At 39.4% G+C, this 21,969-nt stretch overlaps 1 protein-coding gene across 1 annotated transcript; it reads right to left on the bottom strand.

Annotated features, from left to right (window-relative positions):
- Positions 1-8,738: 8,738 nt before the first annotated feature.
- On the bottom strand, positions 8,739-16,656 carry blk (BLK proto-oncogene, Src family tyrosine kinase). Its single transcript, XM_084699428.1, has 13 exons — positions 15,483-16,656; positions 15,286-15,382; positions 15,053-15,083; positions 14,800-14,896; positions 14,427-14,525; positions 13,965-14,068; positions 13,544-13,693; positions 12,895-13,047; positions 12,394-12,573; positions 11,952-12,028; positions 10,926-11,076; positions 9,406-9,537; positions 8,739-9,232 (listed from the first exon to the last, which is right to left on the bottom strand). The coding sequence occupies exons 2-13, from the start codon at positions 15,379-15,381 to the stop codon at positions 9,030-9,032; spliced, it is 1,473 nt and encodes a 490-aa protein (XP_084555554.1). The 5' UTR covers position 15,382; positions 15,483-16,656; the 3' UTR covers positions 8,739-9,029.
- Positions 16,657-21,969: the final 5,313 nt, after the last annotated feature.

Here is a 21,969-nt window from a genome sequence, read left to right on the forward strand (position 1 = left end):
TCCGGGATCCAATCACGCTTTATTGTAAAATGGCCAATGAGTAAACCTAATGAGCTATGTTGTACGTAGTATGCTAATAGCCTACGTCTACCCATGCAGTCTGATTTTCATGGAAATGTCAACATACATCATATTTACTGCAATGCAAGCGACTTTAGCCTATTAGGTTTAAAAGCAAACCTGTTGGCACCCCAGAAAATGAGCTTAATTAGCCTAACCTGTTTTACGTTTTTCTTTAGGCCTACCTAGGCTACTTTTCGTTGTTTACACTGTCCTTTGTATAATTTCACCATAATGCATTCTAAACAACGATGCTAAATGACTTAACACTCCCATTTGTTGACTCTAATGATTTTCAAGTGAATAAATTAGGTATTTCCTTGAAACATTGTGTTCCTTAGAATACCTTGCATGGGTGTAACACGCTGCTTCTGCGGGCATCTCAGCACCTGCACCATGTTTCACGCTTCATTCATTAAATGGATTGTGGAATCATTCCTTCGTAGGGTCTCCAACAGCAAGTGATTAGATAATAGATGAGAACTGGAAATGTAGGCTACGTAAGTTACATTTATTATCGAAGCATATTTAATTTCATATAGTGGACAAGTTCACATCATGTAGTGAAACAAGAAAATGTAAAAGATATAGCATGTTTCTTTTTTTCTGACCTAATAAACTGCCAGATCGTGATCCACTTCTAATACTTTTTCCCGTTTGATGTTGCCATGGTTTCAATGTGCTCACCAACCCTTTGTGTACCTGTGCCTTTTGTAAAATATGACATCATGTTTTGTGAGTTACCATGACAGCTGTCCTTACACAATGTCTTGCTTTGTACATATGTCAGCATTTGACACATGCTGACATTTCTGTGACATTTTGCTAATTTTGGGTTAATGAGTTTTCTGCTGTGGTAAAGCCCCTCCCATCCTATTTTTATATGCATGTGTTTTTAGTGACACAAATACACTGGGCAATCTGGTGATCTAGGCTACAACTTTGCTGAGTTTGTTATAGCATTTTTATATAGAAGTAAGCTATTTGTAGATTGTTGAATCCCTTCAAATTAATCAGTCAAAGTAGTTATTTGATTGATGTTGGGAAAAGTGCCATTGGTAAGACAGATAGTTACTTCTGCTTCTCAGAATTCTGGAAGCATTAGGGTCTCTGTGACTGTGGTAGCATTCTTACGTGATTTGGCCATTTCCTCTTGGGACACAATGTCTTTCAACTTTTAGATATTCAGATACATGTGCTTCCGACATGAGCCGAAGCTGCCCAACAATCTTTTAAAGGTTATTCTAAGCAGGAGAGAGCGACCCAACGTGGCAGATTCTATCTAGATTCTATAGAGAGTTGGATTAAATGATTTCATGCAGAGCTTCTAGTGTCTGCACCTTGGGGGTTGGTTTGGTATCCTACTACACTATCTTCAGCCTTTCAGATGAATGGACGGCTTGATATCCAGTCAGAACATACTCAGAATTCTGCTTTCACATGTCCTCAATATTGACACAAATGACAGCCTCATAACTGATTGAGCTTGAAAAGGAACATCTCAGAACCCCGTTGGCGTAGGAGCAACTTTCTGCCATGTGTTCAGCGAGGTAAATATGATAAGATCTATAGTTAGGGGTGTCACAAGGAATTTTGGGCTCAGAGAAAAATATTTCACAGGGCCCATAAAGCATATTGGGAGACAACCTTAAGGGAAACTAACTATTTTGATTGATGATGATTATTAATGATATTTGTATTGCCCCCATCCAGCATATTTCATTTATATATCCAGAAGATGGGGTGGCAATAAAGTAATGTAAACAAAAATGTATGATACGACAGGAACGACAAACAAACATAGTTAACAACGATAAACTAACAGCAAATCAGCCTTATAACCACACAAAACTGAAGATGTTTGGCAGCAATGTAGCCAGACATTTTAATAGGTTCAGGCCTGCTCCGGGTTTTGGCTTGTTCACAGTTCATTTGGTTTATCACTTTGGAAGGCTTTCACAAAGACACACACACACTTACACACTGACACACAGGCATACATATACGCACAAACTCATATACACCCCCCCTCACACACACACACACACACACACACACACACACAGTGACAACCTCTGAGAGTCAGAAGGCTGAGACACATACATTTTAGGTGGTTAGAGACTGTGACTTTCCCGCCATGGTTGGCCACTCTGGCCTGTATGTGTGGTACACAACTCACACGTGATCAGCCAGTGATATTCTTGCCAGCAACTGGCATGCCTTGTCTCTCGAGGCATCTTCCTCTCTCTCTGCGTTCGCTCCCAGTCCTGTCCTGAGTCCTGTCCACTCCATTTTAGTAAAGAGTGTGGTGATTGTAGAATTTACTTGAGAGTCAAATGTAACATTGCATACCTCTATAAGGCTGGAACCAGTTCAGCCTGAATGACACAGTCTTTTTTTCTTAATTGTATGCAGATCATGTCTGTAAGTGAAGGTTTTAATGAATAAATGAAAGTCCATTAAGATGGTGCAAAGGGGGTGTTTCAATGCTGAGAGGCTCTCTTCCAAAACCATCCAAAAGTTTTGTCTTTTGAAATCCACACTAATACATAGCCCCCCTCCCTCCTTTCCTCTCAAACCATCTTTAATATTCCTTCCTCAGTAATATCCTTAGTAGCCATCATGCTTCAAATGAGCTGTGTGGAAACCTCAAGGTTTCCAAAGGACAGACTAGAGAACCGTTCCAAAATAGTTCACCTGGCTTGAGAATCAAACGTTAATTGCTTTGTGTTCAGTGCCTTCTAAATGTACTTTGTAACTTTTACCGGGTGGGTGTGGGAGTGCTTGAAACTATTCAGAAGTTTGAATGGCTTCTGATTTATAGACTTATTCCCATCAATATATTAAAACCAAACATCCCCTCCCTTCCATTTTCACTCCTGCATGACTCTTAATTTGATAGCATTGAGGAACCTTTCCAAATTCACAATGGTTTTTGGCATGGTCATAGGACTGTAGCTATAACTTGATATAATTTGCTGCAACAAGTGTTTCTTTGTCGCTTTTTGACCATAACCTTGGCACCAATCTCTACCATCAACCCACTTTTAGCAGACAGGCATATTAATAAGAAATATAATGTATCCAGGTTTTTACGAAATTGTCTAGAATAGATTTTGCTTGGTCATTTGTGCCAAATACAAAAATATGTAATTGACCTTACTAGAAACCCTCCATCACCTCCATACAGGTGTTACTGTAATACTGAATAGGTTACATTTACCTACAGCAGTACTTATTAGTTCTATTAGTACAAAGTTCTGCCAACATTTGCCCTGTAATTTTGCATAATCCCACCATGGAATGGAATCACTTTAAATGATTGGATATCTGCAATTATGGTCATTAATTGCAGTTACTCAGCTAATTATTTACTATTAATTAGGTATGTGAATGATTATTAATGCATTGCTGTTGATTGATTCAGGGTTGTAATCCTTAATACATTTTCATTATTGTAAATCTTGTGAAAAAGCAGCAGGCTACAGTTACTGGCCTGAAGTGTGATCTTGATCTTTGAATAAAGAACGTTCCTTTAATGAGACATTTTACAAGGCTTTCACAGATAAACCAGTTAGTGGGTTATATCCATGTGAAAAAAACAGACTCACTGTCCCTCTTAATGCATTATCAACCCAAAGAAACAAGTAGGACTAACCACAATGTCAAATTGCTGATATACGGTTTTAGCATCTCAGTGAAATAGTACAAGCCACAACAACAGTTTGTGGACAATTCTTCAGAAAGGACCACAGGCAGCCCTGCATACTTTATAAACTGACACCCAAGTGATGAAAGGGTAAGTAGCCCAGGGTTGCAAAGCATTTATCAACAAAATTGTACCCTGTTAGATTACTTTGTGATTTCTGTTAGCCCCCTGTGATCACATAGCACAAGAACAGCAGTCAAATCTCAGCTAGAATCACGGTGCCCAGTATTACTTGGTGCTGTGCCACTGCACCAATAATTAAACTTTCCAGTGTCTACTACGGCCATACATGTGACGACGGCCCTCTGACCTTGAGTCTCATTCAACAAAACCTAAGGTGTGCGTGTGTATTGTGTGTGTGTGGGGCGGGGGGGGGGGGGCTCAGTGTAGCGCTGCTCTTCTAGGGTTCACATGGTACCTTATAAATGAATTGACATGCACTCATATATCAAGAGAAAATGTCCATTCAGCAGAGGGCTTCCAGAAACCTCCGCCGGCTGAGAGACCGCGAGAGCCCACCCCCGTAAATCGAGGCCCCATGTTCTGCTCTCCAGGGTATTGGCTTCATCAAAGAAAACTCCATTGGTTATGATCAATTTTTATTGTGAAGAAAATAAATATATTCTGTGGGTGTATCTTTTCATAAAATGTATAGTCATGAATTCAGGGTCTTTCTTGGCCTCTTTTAGTTATTTTCTCTTTTTCTTCCCTACTTGGTATTCACCTCACTCACCACACACTGATGATGCCTTTGAAAAGGAGTCTAAGGGAAGGTTGGTGTCTCTGGGCTGAAAGGGTGCTGGGAGAGAGACATGTTTGGCTCCGTCAGAGGACAGAATCTTCAGAGTTCTTTATTAGTTCAGTAGTGGAATACATACCTTCTCATCTTGTTGCTGGATTCTCTTTAGACTGAGCAGTCAGCATTTGATGTGTAGGACAAACAATGACTTCAGAAATGGGCATTTGTCTGAAAAGACACAGTGTTATGAAACAGCATTAAATTAGAGGTGTGCCTGTAGCATGACAATTTTGTATGAACAGCTCAAAGAGTGTAAATATCAGATCGAAGCAGACTGTCTCTTACCACACCAACATTTGTCAACAATAAAGCAAGTGTAGTGTCTATGTCACAGTACTGACAAATATTCAATAATTAGAACCTCCACATTGATTCTGTGTAGGGATGAGTAGATCTGTGGAGGTGATAATAGGTCATAGTTTCCTTTGGTAATTGTGTCTATCTAAATACCTCTCCAAGCTATTTATACCTTCAATCCCCAGGACTTTCAACAAATGCCTTGTAATATCCATCACTGGACCTACTGGCTGTACTGTGAGTTCCATGTTGATTTTACCTCTCTCTCTACCTTACATCAAGGCGTTCAAAATAGTTCATATTTTTTTAGCATTTTGTCGTCAATCCAGGCGAACTTCAGTAAAATCAATTTCTGGCACATTAGCAAGTGTGTTTATGTTAACTTGTTAGAATCCCTGTTTCTTGCCACTAAGGCTAAACAGCTTGCCAGCATACGTTCTAGGAGACATTTAGAGACATCCTTATTGCCACAACCAAGATTAGAGTACAGGTAAAGCATTGAACTTCATCCCCAATAGCTCTTAGAGTAACACACTTTTGTTGTGTTTACTAACCTGGACTCAATCCTCCTCATTGCTTGGATTATCTGTATAAGATTCAAATACCTTGAAGCTCTCGTAGAGAATGTTGACATATTTTATCATAATTCTGAGTGCCTCCAAATCTATGTTGCTTTAACTCAGACTTTATTGATGACACCCATTAATTCAGCATCGTTAAAGCTTTGGGGGGGTGAAAAACATGTTTATGAGAAACATTTTGTGTATGGAACCACAGGGAACAGGGAGAACAGGGATCCGAGGTCATTTATCTATATCTGCTCTGATGTTCTCATTTTCATCTGGAGCGCCAGTGGGGGTGCATCCAAGCAGGGTGAAAATGACACGCTCCTTTATCCAGAAATGGACCATCAATCTGGGTGTGAGCTTTCTACAATACCATTATTATTCCTCAGGGAACATTGTGCGTGTGTCTGTGTGCATGTTCATTTAAGTGTCGGTGAAAAGGAATTTGTGTTGTGCATGTGTGTGTTCATGTGTGTGTCTATGTGTGAATGTGTGTTTAAGTGTCCATGAGAAAATGCACATACACATGCACAGTTTTTTTATGAAAATATCCAGGGGCAGACTTCAAAGAAAGAGACGCCTCCATGGGGATGCTGCATTTAACCCCCTCTTAGGGTTTCCTCAGATAGGGAAAAGTTATCAAGGAAATGATAGTAAAGATATATTCATAAATTACCTCTCGTTGCCCTGTTTGTAGATGCTCTGTTGCAGTTTTGTTTTGTTTTTTATTCTAACCAGTTTTGGTCATTTTCAATTCTAATGCTGTTAGATCTAAAGATCTAATGCTGTAAAATGTTTTTCTGTCAAAATTTCAGATGGTGTCACTGAGATTCCCTATTCCCCAAATACAGTTAATGTTGCAGCTTTTCAAAATGTAAGCAAAGAGATTATGTCATGTGGTTTAAAAAAGCTGACTGAAATCTATATAGGTATAGAGAGACCGGCTGTCACTTTACTGGATTGTATTCTAGATGCAAAATTAGATCAATGTGTTGGGTAAGACTGAGACTCTCCAATCATCTACTCTCACTCTTCATTTCATTACAGTGCTAACATGATTGAAGGATATTGTAAGAGGATTAGTAATTGGGCATTTCAGCATAGAAAGCCAACCACGTATTGAACTAGGTAACAATCTGCCATCTCCATATTAAAATATCCCACAAAGGAGTCAGCTACACAAAGCTAAAATGCAAAGAGGTTGTAAGTTTGCTCTAACTTGAGAAGGTCACAAGTTGTACGTCCTAGTTAATATTATCCTAGCAAGATGTTTTTGAAATAGTGTAGGTTATTCAAAATAGCTATTCATCATACTGCCTTCATTTGAACTACGCCACTGGGACATGTTATTTCAGATGTCTGAACCAACCATCTTGTTAATTGTTTTACCACTAGTTAATAAGTCAAATATATCTTGCTTTCAAGCTAATATAAATCTGCGTAACTTTTCCTACTTTTACTTCAGCAACAATATTTTGAAAGTCACAGCATGTGTTTTCATTATGAAACTGACATGTTTTGTTCACACTGCTGTGATGTTGTGTTACACTGACCTCTGCAGGATGTTTAAATGAAAAGTCATGGGTCTGGGCTATGTGTCTTTTTAAGTAAATCTGAAACTAAAATATTTTCCTTTTAGATAAATGAATGATACAACTTTGCTGTTGTTTAAAGCGTTCAGGGTTCTTTCAATTTACAACGTGGACACATTTCCAACAAAGTCCTTTGCTCAGAACTCTTGTAATCTTCCTAATAGGCTCGGATTTCTCCTGTACCTTTGCCGATGAGCAATTTTTGAGGATGCATTAGAATAAGTGTCCCCAGAGCATAAATCTCTGACATGCAGAATCAGGGCACTGGCATATGCTTGCAACAGTTTGCCAAAAACAAACCTTCTGATTCCTATTTGTCAAATGCTGTTGAAATATATCCAATAACTGGCAGGAATGTGATGAAGCACCTCAACTTCACACCTTGCCTCATTTAATCCTAGTGGTACTGTGGCCCAAAGTTGCTGTTTGTCTGTAATAAATTGGACAAATAAAATGATGTTGTTGAAGAATGGGATGGTGGAATGCAAACAATCCATTAGCAGGGTCGGGCTAATACGATTTGTTATGTCTTAACTTCATTTTTTCCTGCTTGCTCTCTCCCTTTCTCTCTCTCTCTTTCCCTCTTTCTCTTTCTCTGCCACTCTCTCTGTCTTTATCTCTCTGTCAGTAGCTATGGAACACCAATGACTCCGCTGTCTAAACAAAGAAAACCTTTTATAGCACAGTGTTGCCAACATCCCATTTGCTTAAAGGGATATGGAAGTAACTTCCCTGTTGACGTTTTCAGAACACTTAGCATGACCAGAAGGTATTCCCTCACTGTACTCTTTCCTGTCTGTACAGGAAGCTGTAGGTTCTGCCCTAGGTTGGGGTGAGGATAGTCAATATCTCTAAGGGATGCCCTGTATAATGTTATGTATCTTCCGCTACGCTGAAGATTGTGGGTCACAATAGCCAAAGAAGCATTCTAGCTTCCATACTTCAAAATGTGACTTCAGTAGGACATTCTGGTATTTTTTTCATATTGCATTTGACATTTTATGTATTGGGACATACTATTTCTTTGTATGGCATGTTAAATAGTATGTAGAATAGATGGACTCACCTTTTGGGGATTATCTGGGGGAGGAATCTAGTATTATCTCTATTTAGGAAATTATAGAACAGTTTATTGTCCAAATGAATGTAACTGAATGAGTTTATGGTCTGTTAAGTTGCTGTTGCTGCCTAAGTCTTCTATTTTGTGTTGTCTTGTTTGGTACTCTGTATAGCAGTTGACTTTATTATGCTTTCACAACTGCTTTTGAGTTGTGTATATAATGACAGGATGACTGTGGTTTCCTGGTTCACGGTTTCAAATTACTGTAAACTTCAGTGCACTCATCTCTCTTTATGAGTAATCAATATTGTTAGCTTATAAAACATTTAAATTAAAGTTATAGAATAGCTTTTTCAATAGTTTGATATTTTCTTCCATATTTCAAAGATTATGGAGTATTTCTTCAATCATTATTTGTGTTATTCCTTCGGAAAGTATATTACGCTATATTTAACCAGTACATAAAACAACTTTTTGCTACTTAACTTTGATCAAGACAGTTGCAGTACAAGTATTTGATGTCTCTTCAAGCACGTGTGGACCATTGTTAACTAGGAACCACAACTTAAACTCTTGTGTTCTAAAACATCCACATAAAGATGTGTAAGTTAAAAACAATAAACATCTTTATTTATAAAAAAAAACTTTAGGGCAGCTGATTAAAAGTATTCAAGCAAAAAGTGCCATTCTTTGTGAAGTCTCAGTCTGTGAGGAATTACAGCTTGTTGTCTCAGAATTATGTTTTTATGTCCATACAGCCAGTTAGAGTATATCTCAGCCCATTAACTTCTTGGTTTGTAAAAAAACATACAGCAGTCAGCCAGGCATCCAATCCTCCTTATACTCTGAAGCCTATTCTTGACATAGTCCAATGACGAAACTCAATAAGAGGCTCCAATCCTCCACTTCACTCCCCCTAACTGTTGTGGTTCTTTAGTTCATTTCTTTATGGCTGCATCTCGTACTGGCCCTCAGTGGCAACAAAGAAGTCATTTAGGGTGTTCTGCAGGTGCTCGAATGTCGGTCTGTTTTCTGGTTTCTCCTTCCAGCAGATCATCATGAGGTCATAAAGCTCCTCAGGACAGCCGTCAGGGCAAGGCATCCTGTACTGTTTGTCCAAGTTTCTGATCACCTCAGGGTTAGTCATACCTAATAGCAGAGGAGTGGGGAAAGCTTACATTAGTGTTGTTTCTACAAATCTCAGAGTACAAGAGGACACAGGAGTAACACAAGGTTTACTAGTAGTATTAATAGTTTATGTTACTGTTTTTGCAGTCTCTCTTACTATGTGTTATTTGCGAGCAGGGCACTGTTGTTTTCACCTGGATAGGGAATCCTTCCATACGTGACGATCTCTGTGAGGAGGATGCCAAAAGACCAGATATCAGATTTGATGGTGAAGGTTCCAAAGTTGATAGCCTCTGGAGCTGTCCATTTAATGGGGAACTTGGCACCTTAGCAAAGGAGAAATAGAACAGAAATACATTGGGCTATATATGGGGTAATACACAGGATTAAATCATGGGGTAAACCACAAGTGTACTAAACAATTCAACAGAGGTGACATACAGGGGTAGTAGACATAATGTACTCTATGGACAAATTTATTTATAAAACGATATATACAAATATTTAAAATACGTGACACACAGGTGATGCAGGTAATACTGCTGACAGTGAAACAGTGAACAGCATGCACTAGTAAACTGTGCAGATGAGTGTTGATATGCAAATACATACAAAAGTCCTTAATGGAGACGTGTACCAAGTAGAGATTGTACAAAACTACTAAACAGTTCAAACAGAGCAGTTCAAACAATGCAGTATAATTAGATACAGGAAATAAGAATGCCCTTAATGAAGGTGATTGAGTGGTGTCCCAACAGCAGTCAGTGTTATGGCTCACATTGAGGCACTATGAAGTCTAATGGCCGCCGGCAAGAATGACTTCCGATAACACTCCTTGAGACATTGGGGTGTGATCAGTCATGCTCGAAAAGTGCTCCGCTTCATCACAGCCATGTTGTGGAGGAGGTAAGATGTTGTCCATGATAGCCAGCAGCTTGGAAAGTGTCATTTCCTCTTCCTTTAAGGTGTCAAGGTTAGTCCCCGAAACAGAGCCATGCTTTTCTGATCAAAATAGGTTTCAGGTCCGTAAATTATAGACCAGAAAGGGTCCTTAACTAAGAAATGTGTTTGCTATAATCCATAGATAAAAGTTTAATAGAAAAAAAGTGGTTAAGAGTTGCAATTGCAGAATGCTGATAAGACTTGAAGAATGATCTCTTCCTATTCAGATAAAGCGTTCTCCTATTGCATATAATCTTCAGTGAAAATCACGTGAGAAAGGTTTTGCATGTTTGTGGTTTTGTGTATTATACAATAAATGTTATAATGTATATTGCTAAATCTGCAACAGTAGGCTACTAAACTCTGTAATTCACCATACACTGTATCCACAGTAAAAGTGACATTTCCCCATATAGATGTACTGCACAAGGGAAAGTTAGTTCAACTAGTTAGAAACAACTAGTTGCCAGGTGAAATCACTCTATCATTCTAGTTGGATTTTAAGAGCAGATTGACTGCTGTAAAAGAGAGGACTATTTACAAATATTGAATATTTTTGTCCCCAAAAAAGCTTAAAAAAATATGAAATGTGCCTTATTGTATTCCAGTATTCTATAGAAACATGTGAAAACATTTTCCTCAAATACTGAACCAGCAAAACACAACATTTGTAATTGCCAAAACTTATGGCCACGACTGTGCTTAACCGACTCTAAAGACAAAACATACAAAAATATAATCGATGTTGGTCAATCGAGCTGTGGTACCATACCTTCCTGTGCAATGTATTCAGTCTCTATGATCCTGGCCAGGCCAAAGTCAGCTATTTTGCAGTGCAGAGTCTCGTTGACCAGGATGTTGGCAGCGCGCAGGTCTCTGTGTATGTAGTTCTTCTTCTCAATGTAGGCCATGCCTTCAGCTATCTGTCACAGAGAAGGACACAGTAAGATGTTTGTAATCTTGTAAATTCATCTCAAATAAAGAAGGCAAGGAAATCTGTGTACATTTGTATAACTTAATTCTCATAATGTGGTCTAAAGAGTTTGTCCTACCTAAGACAATACTTTCCTCATATTGGTCTACCACAGGCAAGTAAAGCATAATATAAACACTTTTTTTATGACAACTTAAGTCATGTCAGGTTGAGACTGTGGGTACACAGCAGAAGTTCAACAGGATATGCCCTACTTTCAGGAAGCACAAATTTGTTGTCTGTGGAGTGGAGAAGGGGGGGCATCACTTCCTGTCCGGAAGTTAATAATCAATGCAGGCCCTTGAGGCTTAGAAGTACACAAGGACCCCGCAGAATCCTCATTGCTAAAGCTGACATTTTCTGAATGCACTGTGTTCAGTATGTGTGAAATGTAGAAAAGTGCAGCATCTTCAAAGTAGCCCAATAAAAAGACCTCATTTACAGAAACAAGACTGGGTGTGAAAACACCCAGTCTTGAAAACTTGCATGCTCTTTTTTTGCATGCAAATGTGAGAGAAATCAACAAGTGATGAATGCAGAACTTTTTTATGAACTATGTTGAGATAGACAAGAAAATATGTGGATATCTCTCATGGCTCACTTCCTTTAGGGAATTCCAGATGTAAACTGCCTGTGTGTAAAGAATGTGGCCTCTGTGATGATCATATTAAATTACAGCATGGAATTTGAATACGTTTGCCAATGATGTTGATCAAGCACACGGTAACTTAGTGAGTTACATACAACAGTATCAGTTATGGTGTGCATGTACAGTACAAGTCATTACATTTTACACTCAGTTTTCCCTGAAGTCTGGCTTCTCACCTGTGCCGACATGTCTATCAGCTTTGTCATCTTCAGTTTCTTCCCCTCATCTGTTTTCAGAAAGTCCAATAGACTTCCTGTAGATAAGAGAGAAGAAGCATGCAGACTAGTCAGAGTGGAAACAGATAGCAACAGGGGTGGGGGTGACATTTACAAATATTTACATTGACCGTGGTTCTCTGCCTCTCTAACTGCTGGCCCTCTCCTCATAGACCGCTCTCTCTTTTTCTTACACTTTCTATCTCTCTCTCCCTCTATCTCTCTCTTGCTTTCTTGTTCTCTATTGCTTCTCTATCTTTCTCTGTACAATCATGGCTGCCCTCCTCCATAGCTCTCCCTTCCTCCATTACTCATCTCGATGTTTCACTTCCTCTCTCCCTCACCTGCCTTTAATTTGTTTTCCCTCGCCTTCCTCTCATTCGTCCTCCCTCCCCTCCCTCACCGTTGATCATGAACTCGGTGACGATGAGGATGGGCTCCATGGTGACCACGGCATGCAGGCGCACCAGCCTGTCATGTTGCAGCTGCTTCATCAGGTTGGCCTCCTGGAGAAAGGCTTCCGGCTCCATGGTGCCCTCCTTCAGCGTCTTAATGGCTACCTTCTGAGTGTCCTTATAGTATCCTGAACAAAGATATTACTAGTTTCTACAGATGTTAAATGAATACAAATGAAAAATTGTTGTTGAATACCAGTCTTTAATATATGTATAAGCTACTATAAGAAGACAGTAAATGGGAGGCCTTGGCTTCATCTGTGCTCAAGAACATATGTACTGTCATTTCTTTCTTTGTGCAACATACAGTAGAAATTGATCATAAATGTCGTAAAATGTATTTTCTTTACATCATACATAACTGTATTTTATATGCAATAATACATCTGAGTTTCACAGTTTCAAACACTCATGGATTCTCCTCAAAATGATTGACTGAAGTGGTTTACCCATCCACACTTCTCCAAACTGCCCGGCTCCCAGTTTCTTCAACATCTTCAGTGTATCGCGGGGTATCTCCCACTCATCTTGTGCCCATGGTGTCTGAAGGGCCTTGGGCTTGCAGGGGCTGCTCAACCGCTGGCACAACCCGTCCGCTATACCTGGACCCAGAAACAGTAATTCAGTGAGTGCCAAACGGTAGTTATGGGTGAAATATCAGCCTGCATGGGCCAAATAGTGGCGTTCATCTAATCAAAAACTTTAAATATTTACATTTAGTTTAATTTATTTGGAAGACCTGCCATTTATACCTTCCACAGAGAGAGATAGGGAGAGTATGAGTGAGCATTGAAAGTCTTGCTTATCGTGTGGTTAGGCCACAGAGTGGAAAGATCACCGCTCCACTAACACAGGAAATGCTCAGTAGGGAGGTGGGCGTTAAAAAGTCTGCTTCACCTTTAATCTCAACTATATCTAGAATGATTTCCACTGAGATGTGTGATATATATGTCTGATAGCTCACTACAACAACAGAAAAGGTTTGAACTGAAAAGGGAAGAAGGGCAGTTGAGGGTGGTGCCTTAATCACTCATTATCACAACATTAATTTATCCATCCATTTTCACCACACTGTTAATATATATCCATATTACTTACGCCTGTAGTAGTTCACCAGCTCCTGCAGTGTGGGGAAGGTGGTGGAAGGGGAGATATAGTATCCACCATTGTCCATCGAACGTATCTTATAGTGCTTAACCATGTCGCCTTGTTCAGGCCCAGCATCTCTGATGGACAAGGAGAAAGCCCCTGGGGAAAAGGAATAGTGAATGTTTGAATACAGGAAGCATTATTTGATTCACTTTATCTCAGATCTGTAAAGGGACTGGACTGGTTTGCACTTCTTTACTCTGTTGTCTCAAAGACTGCTATGTCAGATTACTTAGCTATCAAACTAAATGGGAAATTAAAAGAATTACACTGAATAGAGTAATATACTGAATGGAGTATTATTACCACATTTAGATACATACTGTGTAGGTACATACATACTCTGTGGATTTGTCAGGTGGCTACTCGCCTTTAGACGTCTCACTCTCTCTGATTAAAAAAGATCCAGCTTTGTTTCCTGGAGCCAAGAGCAGGCGCTCGGTCTCCCTCCTGCTTAGATTTTTGAAAAACCATCTGCAAGAAAGACAAGCTATTAATTACCAGCTTATCGTTTTGACTAATGAGCAGGTATTTTGACTTTTCAGGATAATTTTAAACCTTTTATAATCTGCTATAATTACAAAATACAGAATTTTTGCTTCGTTTTTATAAAAGTAACTGCTAAATAAGATATGGAAAATATGATTAAATCAGTTAAAACCAACTCCCTAATCTTAGGGACAATAGGTATTGTTTGGATAAACTTCAAACATTATAAGGTTTTAGAACTATTTACATGGCGTCATTTGAAGAAGTATCTTTTCAATTAGTCAAGTAACTGACCAGTCATGTTGTTGTTGTAACTGCGCACAGCACTTGTATTTAGACTTACTTTTCCACCTCCAGAGTGTCAGCACGTGCTACATATGTGCATGGGATGTAGCCCTCCTCTCCAGTCAACAGGGATCTCGCAAGCCACCACTCACCATTTCTTCAAGGAAAAAGAACACAAACATATCAGTTTTGTACTGTGGTACTACAATGAAAAAAAAATAGGACTGCACAACTTTGATTGCAAATCAGAACTTAATGCACCATGGGGCAGTCAATAGACAAATAGGTTACATATAGTATTAACAGGGATACATATTACAGGGCCCTCTGACACATTTGGACTCTACGACCACCAGAAAAGGAATTTTCAAACTTACGCGTCACCTAAAATACTGTATATCTGACCAATAGCATGACATCAGTCTACTTACTCTTGCAGGACCTTAAGCCTATCTCCCTTTTTGAATGGGAGATCGCTGTCATTGGTTGGTTTGAAGTCATGCTGAGCAATGACAATGTCGTCTTCTACTATGGATAAAAGAAAAAACTGCATTCTTATTAGAACTATAACTATAAAGACAAACAGGTGACAGTACGGTTCCCCTGCATATGTGCTAAATATATTTCTCCTTTTGTTAATCTCATGCAGTACTGTACATTCAACTTCAAAAATGTTTAAAGTACCATTATTTGAGCTGGGTTGTCCATTGGATCTCTGAAAGCCAAAACATATTATATATATATTAGAACATTATAAACATAGACCAATCACAATAAAATGTCTCCAGACCAAATATTTCTACAAAGCCAGCACCAACGTTTTGTTTGATGTTTTGGTATCCCACTTACTTTGCACCATTACTCCCTTGATCTTCATTGGGCTGTTTTGTTTGTCCCACACAGGCTAAGCAACTCACCGTATAGTTAGAAGAGTGAGATGATTGACCGTTGTTTTTCCCTGTCTCATATCTGTCTTCTGTCCCTTTTGTCTCACCACTACACGCGCAACCCATCCTAACAGGCGTGGGCACATGCACATACGAAGGATGTCAGCACATTTACAGACAAAACAGTTCTGTGTGGTGATGTGTAAATAGTGGTTGTGTGCTCTTACCTGCGCTCTATCTGACACTGGAAAATATGTCAGTCTCCACTTTGCCTACTCTGAGGAGCTGGGCTGTTCCACATAGGCTTCAATGAGATCATGCCCTGTGCTGTAAATGAACTGAGATACCACTGTATCAATCACATGCAACGTGCATACGTCACCTCTACAGGAATCTCACAGATTCCTGTAGAGGTGACGTATGCAAGGTGACGTATGGAATCTCACAGAATCATTTTGTGGAAATGTATTCTGTGTCTAAGAATCTGTATTGACATGCAAATGCGTACTTTGAAATCATGTTAGAGTGTGTAGGCATTGGCAGGAATAGAAAAGCAAAAAATTACTTTTTGACCAACCGAAACAAGCCGAGGGTTTACTTTTGCCAAGCCATCTACACACATCCCCTATCGAGTTCCATATCTGCTTTCATGTACAGTATAGGAAATGGTACGATCTGAGATCTATAGATCTAGTTTCTGAAACTTGTAGCAGCTCTCATGCTCCCTTGAGACAGAATTTCCCCTTAGATAACCCTGCAAATCCACATAGCTGGAAGCTTTGGGGCTTTTAGTTTGAGTGAGTCAAGAGCATGACCAATGACCAACCTCCACACCCCCCACCCTTGTGTTATATCCCTCCTAAATTCTCCACAACGCTCCTCAGAAAAAGACCCACAGGAAGTCCAAGCTTCTTGACATTTACTGGACATCACCTCTGGCTTTTTAGACTTTGGCAATCTCTTTAGAAAACAAAATACTATTACAAAACTACAATATTACTTGACATTAGCGCACTACAAAAAATAGTATTTGTCAGTTGTAGGCTACAAACGTTTCAATTTATTTTGAAGAATTGTTTATTTCATGTCGTTCTTTTCTTCTTTTTTTGTACATCCCCTGTGTGTGCGATTGCTATTTACAGACATTTGTGTAGTAATGTCATCTTAATACATATTCACATTGCTACGTATACCTTTGAAACAATTAGGCAGCCACTAACGTGTACGCTGAATAATGGAGAATGCACATGTTTAATACTTGTAAATGCCACTCTTACAAAGTAGAAATAAAATTACAATTATGAAAATGGTTAAACAAATCATAGTATTTGTATGTAGCATGTTAAGAGAGTGCAAGATAAGCATGGATAGATACCTTGAACTTGGCTTTGACTGCTGTCATCACATGTAATCCAGAATAAAGTGTCTGCAGTTTCCTCATTCAAAGCTTTACTCTATCTCCCTCACTCTTGCTCTCTCACTCACACACTGAAACACACAACTCACATTTACACACAGACTCACAGAGCATATGTCCAGTGGCTTGCCTGAGGGACCACATTAGTTGGAATAGATAAGTAGTCAGTAGTGGCAGTGTTTATTTAGTCTGACCGCCTCCACCCTTTCCTCTGCTTCAATACCCACAATGTCAAAATTGTAACTCCTGCCCCCATCTGAAATATGGGGTCCATCATTGCCACACACCTACCCAGACACACATATCCAAAGTGTACTTTAACACACATACCCCAAGACTGAAATAAAAACATACAACATTATATATCATACATTTTGTGTGACCAATGTCTCACAAAAACAAGATTTGTATTTTATTTTTATTACACTGTGTTGAATAACCCCCCCAATAAACACATACTTTGATTGTATCTGTCCTGGAGGTATGTTCAGCTCACTGTACTGTACATCAAGAAGCTATGTGCTAGCACACAGTCATGCATTTCCTGTTTTGGTCATGTTCCAGAGTGTCACGCTGGTCTGCTTTATAAAAGGCTCAAATGTTTGTAGGTGAACGCACATGTCTAGAAATAATTACCAAAAATGCACTTGTGTATTTGTCTTTATAAATACATCGGATGTTTCCCTGTATGTGTGTGTGCTTGTGTGTGTGTGGTTTCCATGACGTTGCAGTCTCAGTTCTTGGGTGTTTGAGCTACTGTGTGGTTTATCACATTCTTTATGGGTGTGCTCTCAGCCTCTTACTCTTCCTTTACACTGTACAACTTCTACAGTACAAAATACACACATTTTCAATCAGATGTAGTAATTGCTTTAACCACAAGGTGGACTAAACAGTATTTCTCAGGGATCATTTCAGCCTTGTAATGCCCTTGATATCCTTAGTAGAAGGTTTCTGTTTGAAATCATAACTTTGATCAAATGTAGGTAATTAAGTAAATTATAAATATTAAGCTTAATAACCAAGCTGATGTCTGTTTGTATCCTTACAACAAAATCATGTATGAATTGACAAATAATTGAACCACTGTATGTATATATTCCATGTTCATATTATATAAATGTTTGTTATTTTGATATCATTATAGCAATATGCTATAGTCTTCATGTGTTTAAGGAAGAGCTGTACCATGCTGGTTTGATAATGTAGGTTTCAAACTTAAGGACCAAAAAACTAGCCATTACCCATACATCCACACAAGAGGGCAGGAGAGTACACTTATGAACTATGGTTCATCACTGCTGATTTACAGGCACCTTCCCCAACAACTACACCCTAGCGTGCACTCATACATACACATAACAGGGACAAATGTACACTCTATATGTCCTACACACGCAACAGTATTTAAATTGTCAATGTGGACAAAAGAGACAATGTGCAGGCTGTCACTGGCAACAAAAAAGGAAATGCTAGTTGATAAGTGCTTAAACACTTAATCAAAATTAAAACAATGTTTTACTTCTCTACTTCACATCCTTGACTTGAGTTTTTCCGCGTTCTCACTGCAGGTCGCATTGTTGAGGGATTTCATGGGTTCCACAGGAACAGAAACAATAAACACAAAAACAATATGTCCTTCAATAATTCTGTTACCCATTTAATCCCTCCCCTGTTTTTATTCAGGCTCTCACACTGTAAAAGTATCAGAGTGACATTATAAGGAACACATCTTTCAGGAGTATGCTGAGGACAACAAGAAGGGAACCATCATTCTTGTGACGCCGGAAGTGTTTGTTTCCTATGAGGTTTTATACAACGTTGAACATGGGGGGTATTGCTATCTGGGCAGCACTTCACAGGTTTTGTGAAGACCACCTGTGCTGTTTGTGAGTGGGGACTACACTGTAACTGTGCTTGAACCCCCCAACCTCCAGAGTTTACACATTGCAGGCTGCAGGTGCATGACAAGGTTTGTGTCCTGGTTCATAACTCCATGCTTCCTTGCTCAGGGTTTCCATCAGTCCTTGTTTTTTTTTTTCCTTTTTTCTTTCCCAGGGCTTGCGGATGCTGAGTGTGACTCTGTCTGGTGTCCTCAGACGCTGCATCCTGCCTGCCGAGGGTCGGCAGCAGCCCCACAGGATAACCTGAACAACGGTGGGAAAGAGGCTGAGCTTTGAGCTCCTCCTTCACTAGCATAGGTACAGTCACCTGTGTACCAAAAGCCAGGAGGCTGCCTGTGTGTGTGTGTGTGTGTGTGTGTGTGTGTGTGGGGGGGGGGGGGGGGGGGTAAGGGTGGGGGTGGAGGGGGGGGTGGCAGGTGTTAGGGGTTGCATGCATGTCAAGTCAGCAAGGGATCAGAGGTTTACATACAGTGTATTCATTTGTTTGTAAAAGTCATGCTGTGGGGATAATTGGCCTGCATTGTATAGAGCTGCTACAAGGTCATCTGGACTTTTATCCATCAATGCCTGCCTAGACAACATGATGCCATGAATGGAATTACCCAGGGCAGCAGACTTTTACTAACTTTACACACACACAATCTTTCTCCTCTCTTCCTACTTTAATTTCCCTCCCCCCCACCTCCACACCAGGAGGCCTCTTTTCACTTCCTCTGCGTGTGGGAACCATCGCTGTCCTCTCTCACACGTGTAGAGGGGAGAAGGCCTCCCTCCTGTGTTTGTCCTCTCAAAGACACAAGGTGATGGTCAATAAACAGGGGAACAATCGGTTCCCCACAATGCCGCTCCAGAAGCTGTCCTGCTGCCCCTTGCTGGGACTGCCTTGAGGTCTGGGATAGCTTCACACATCGTTATTCCTTTATGGGTGGAGGCAGCAATTGCGGCAGGTTCACAGTCTCATTGCTGGTTTTGAAATCATGTTCGATTAATATTAATACTGTACAGTGAGTGAATTTTTCTATGCACTAGACATTGTGATTTTGTTAAATAATGTTTTGCCTACATGAAGAATGAAATAAAAATATAACTATTCCTTGTAAATGTTTATTATACGAAATAGACAGTATTGTCAGAGGGAGTAATCCCCCAAAGTTTTAGGAAAGCTCTCTATCAGTATATCATTAACCTAACATAATCTTTTGTTTTATCAAGTCATGTACTGGCTAAATAATAATGTCTGTGTTGTCCCAGTCAAAGGCTGAAGCACCTGCTGGTTAGAAACACCTGGACAAAGGCATCGCCGTTCAAGAGAGGCTGGTAAAAAGTCTGTGCATCTGGATCACTGAGTGACAGAACGAGGTAAACAGGACTGAAGGAGAGGGGAAAGCCCCTCGGATCTTCCTGAGAAACAACAGCCTCCCAGAGTTTAGTATGGAAATAGCCTGTCTGCAAGCAGGTGCTTCCTCAAACCAATCTCTGCTTATCAGCCCACTATATGAATGAATACATATTATGTTACATGTGTTGCAAACTGGTCTAAACACAAATCATCAGGTACTTTTATTTTCTCAACAAATTGTTGTCATTACTTGCTGTAATTGTGTATTTGAGATCCAGACTTTTTGAAACACAGACTTACAGTATAATTAATTCCCATATACGTTAGAATACAATTTTACAGGAATGAAACAATACATAATCTTCCTCTTCCTCGCTAAATAAATATTTAAAAATGATTTATGGAGGAAGCTTGATTAGATTATGGAAGGTGACGTCCTGAGGATGACCTTTTAATGTTGTGGAGCTCAGAACAGGGTTACATGTCGGAAGCTAGCCATTTATCAGTCTGTGGAAAGCACCAATTAAACTTGTTTTCACATGACTGACACTTATGTTTTTGACACCTAATGTTTCTCTATTGAGCCTGTGGGACAGAAACTATATTGAAGTTTTTCTCAAACTTACATGGGATTTTACAGAAGTATATGTTTTAATGGCTGACCACTGGCCTGTGTTCTGTCAGCTCCATCTCATAGTGTATCGTTCGATCAGAGTGACACCAATTATTTATGTCACGTACCCACAGGAAGAGCCAATGGGACCGTTCAGAAAGAGACACATCCATCAGCTTTGTCCAATGGGGCACACTGCCTGTGGCTTTGGTGTTACGAGTAAATTAAAGCTCAACGGACAGCTTCATAAATATCCATCCACCAACTCATTGTAACATAGTGTGTGAAATGAAGTCAACTACACCCACAAAACCTGAATCTTAATTTATTCAGTGCCAATATTCACAGCCCTAATTGGTCTATTGTTTCAAGTAACATTTTATTAGTTCTTGATTTTATGTGTTTGGTCTCATTGATAAAAACAAATCTTCTATTGTGTCATTGTCCTCGCAGCTAGTGTTGGGGACGATACTTGTCCATATCTTTCAATAAACCAACCTGCTGCCAGGCCTTAAAAACTGTCATCGTAAAATAGCAAAACAATTCTGTCCATCCCTGCTTAGGATGTTACCTACCATTAAGGACTTGAGATTAATTCAAATGTCAAGACATGCTAGTAATAGACGTCCACCTTCAATATAGCCCACGTCTTATTGGCATGGATGTCATTATATGGAACATTTTGTTCTCACATTATTGTGATCACATAGACAAGGCCAATTACATTATGTTTTGCATAGTAAATATATTTCACAAATAACATTTCAAGGACTTTTAAGATTTTATTTCATCATAAATTATATACATACATTCAGCAATTGTTGATTTGCTGTAGCCACATCATCATAAACATCTGTTCCACATTGAATGGTTATATTTTTCCAGTGGACAGAGCACAGCTGATTCAACATGTTAAATTAATCTAAAGAATAGTACACTTCACTTATCCTTCAGTTGGTGTGTGATGCCCCCTTAGCTACACGGTACATTGCACAGTGTTGCGGCAATTGCTTTTCATTTCCATAGGAACAACTAGGCTGTACAGATTTAGGGTTAATAGTTACATAAGCAAATGGAGATGTTAGTTTTATAGCTTACACTGATGTAAATCAAGAAGCTTCTAAGGCATATATACTTTCCATTTGGGGAAGGGGCCCAATGTGGGAAGGGGCCCAATGTGTGCGTTTCAAGGGTTGACACCTTATGAGACTGAGGTGCAATTCACAATAAATGTGCTTTGATACTCCTGAAATATATTTACTACTTTTGAAGTGTTATAATGTTTCACTTGCCAATTTACATTCCGGTGTTGGAAAAACAAAGTGACAGAGAATTCAGGGGTTTTCAAACTCAATACCAATATGGGTATTGTCAAGCTGGCTGTCATATTCAGTGCATTTCTTTCTAAAATAGATAATGTCAATGTGACCATAATGTAATC

The sequence above is a fragment of the Hypomesus nipponensis genome, chromosome 6 (assembly GCF_054491055.1).
Source record: "Hypomesus nipponensis isolate SF chromosome 6, ASM5449105v1, whole genome shotgun sequence".
NCBI lineage: Eukaryota > Metazoa > Chordata > Actinopteri > Osmeriformes > Osmeridae > Hypomesus > Hypomesus nipponensis.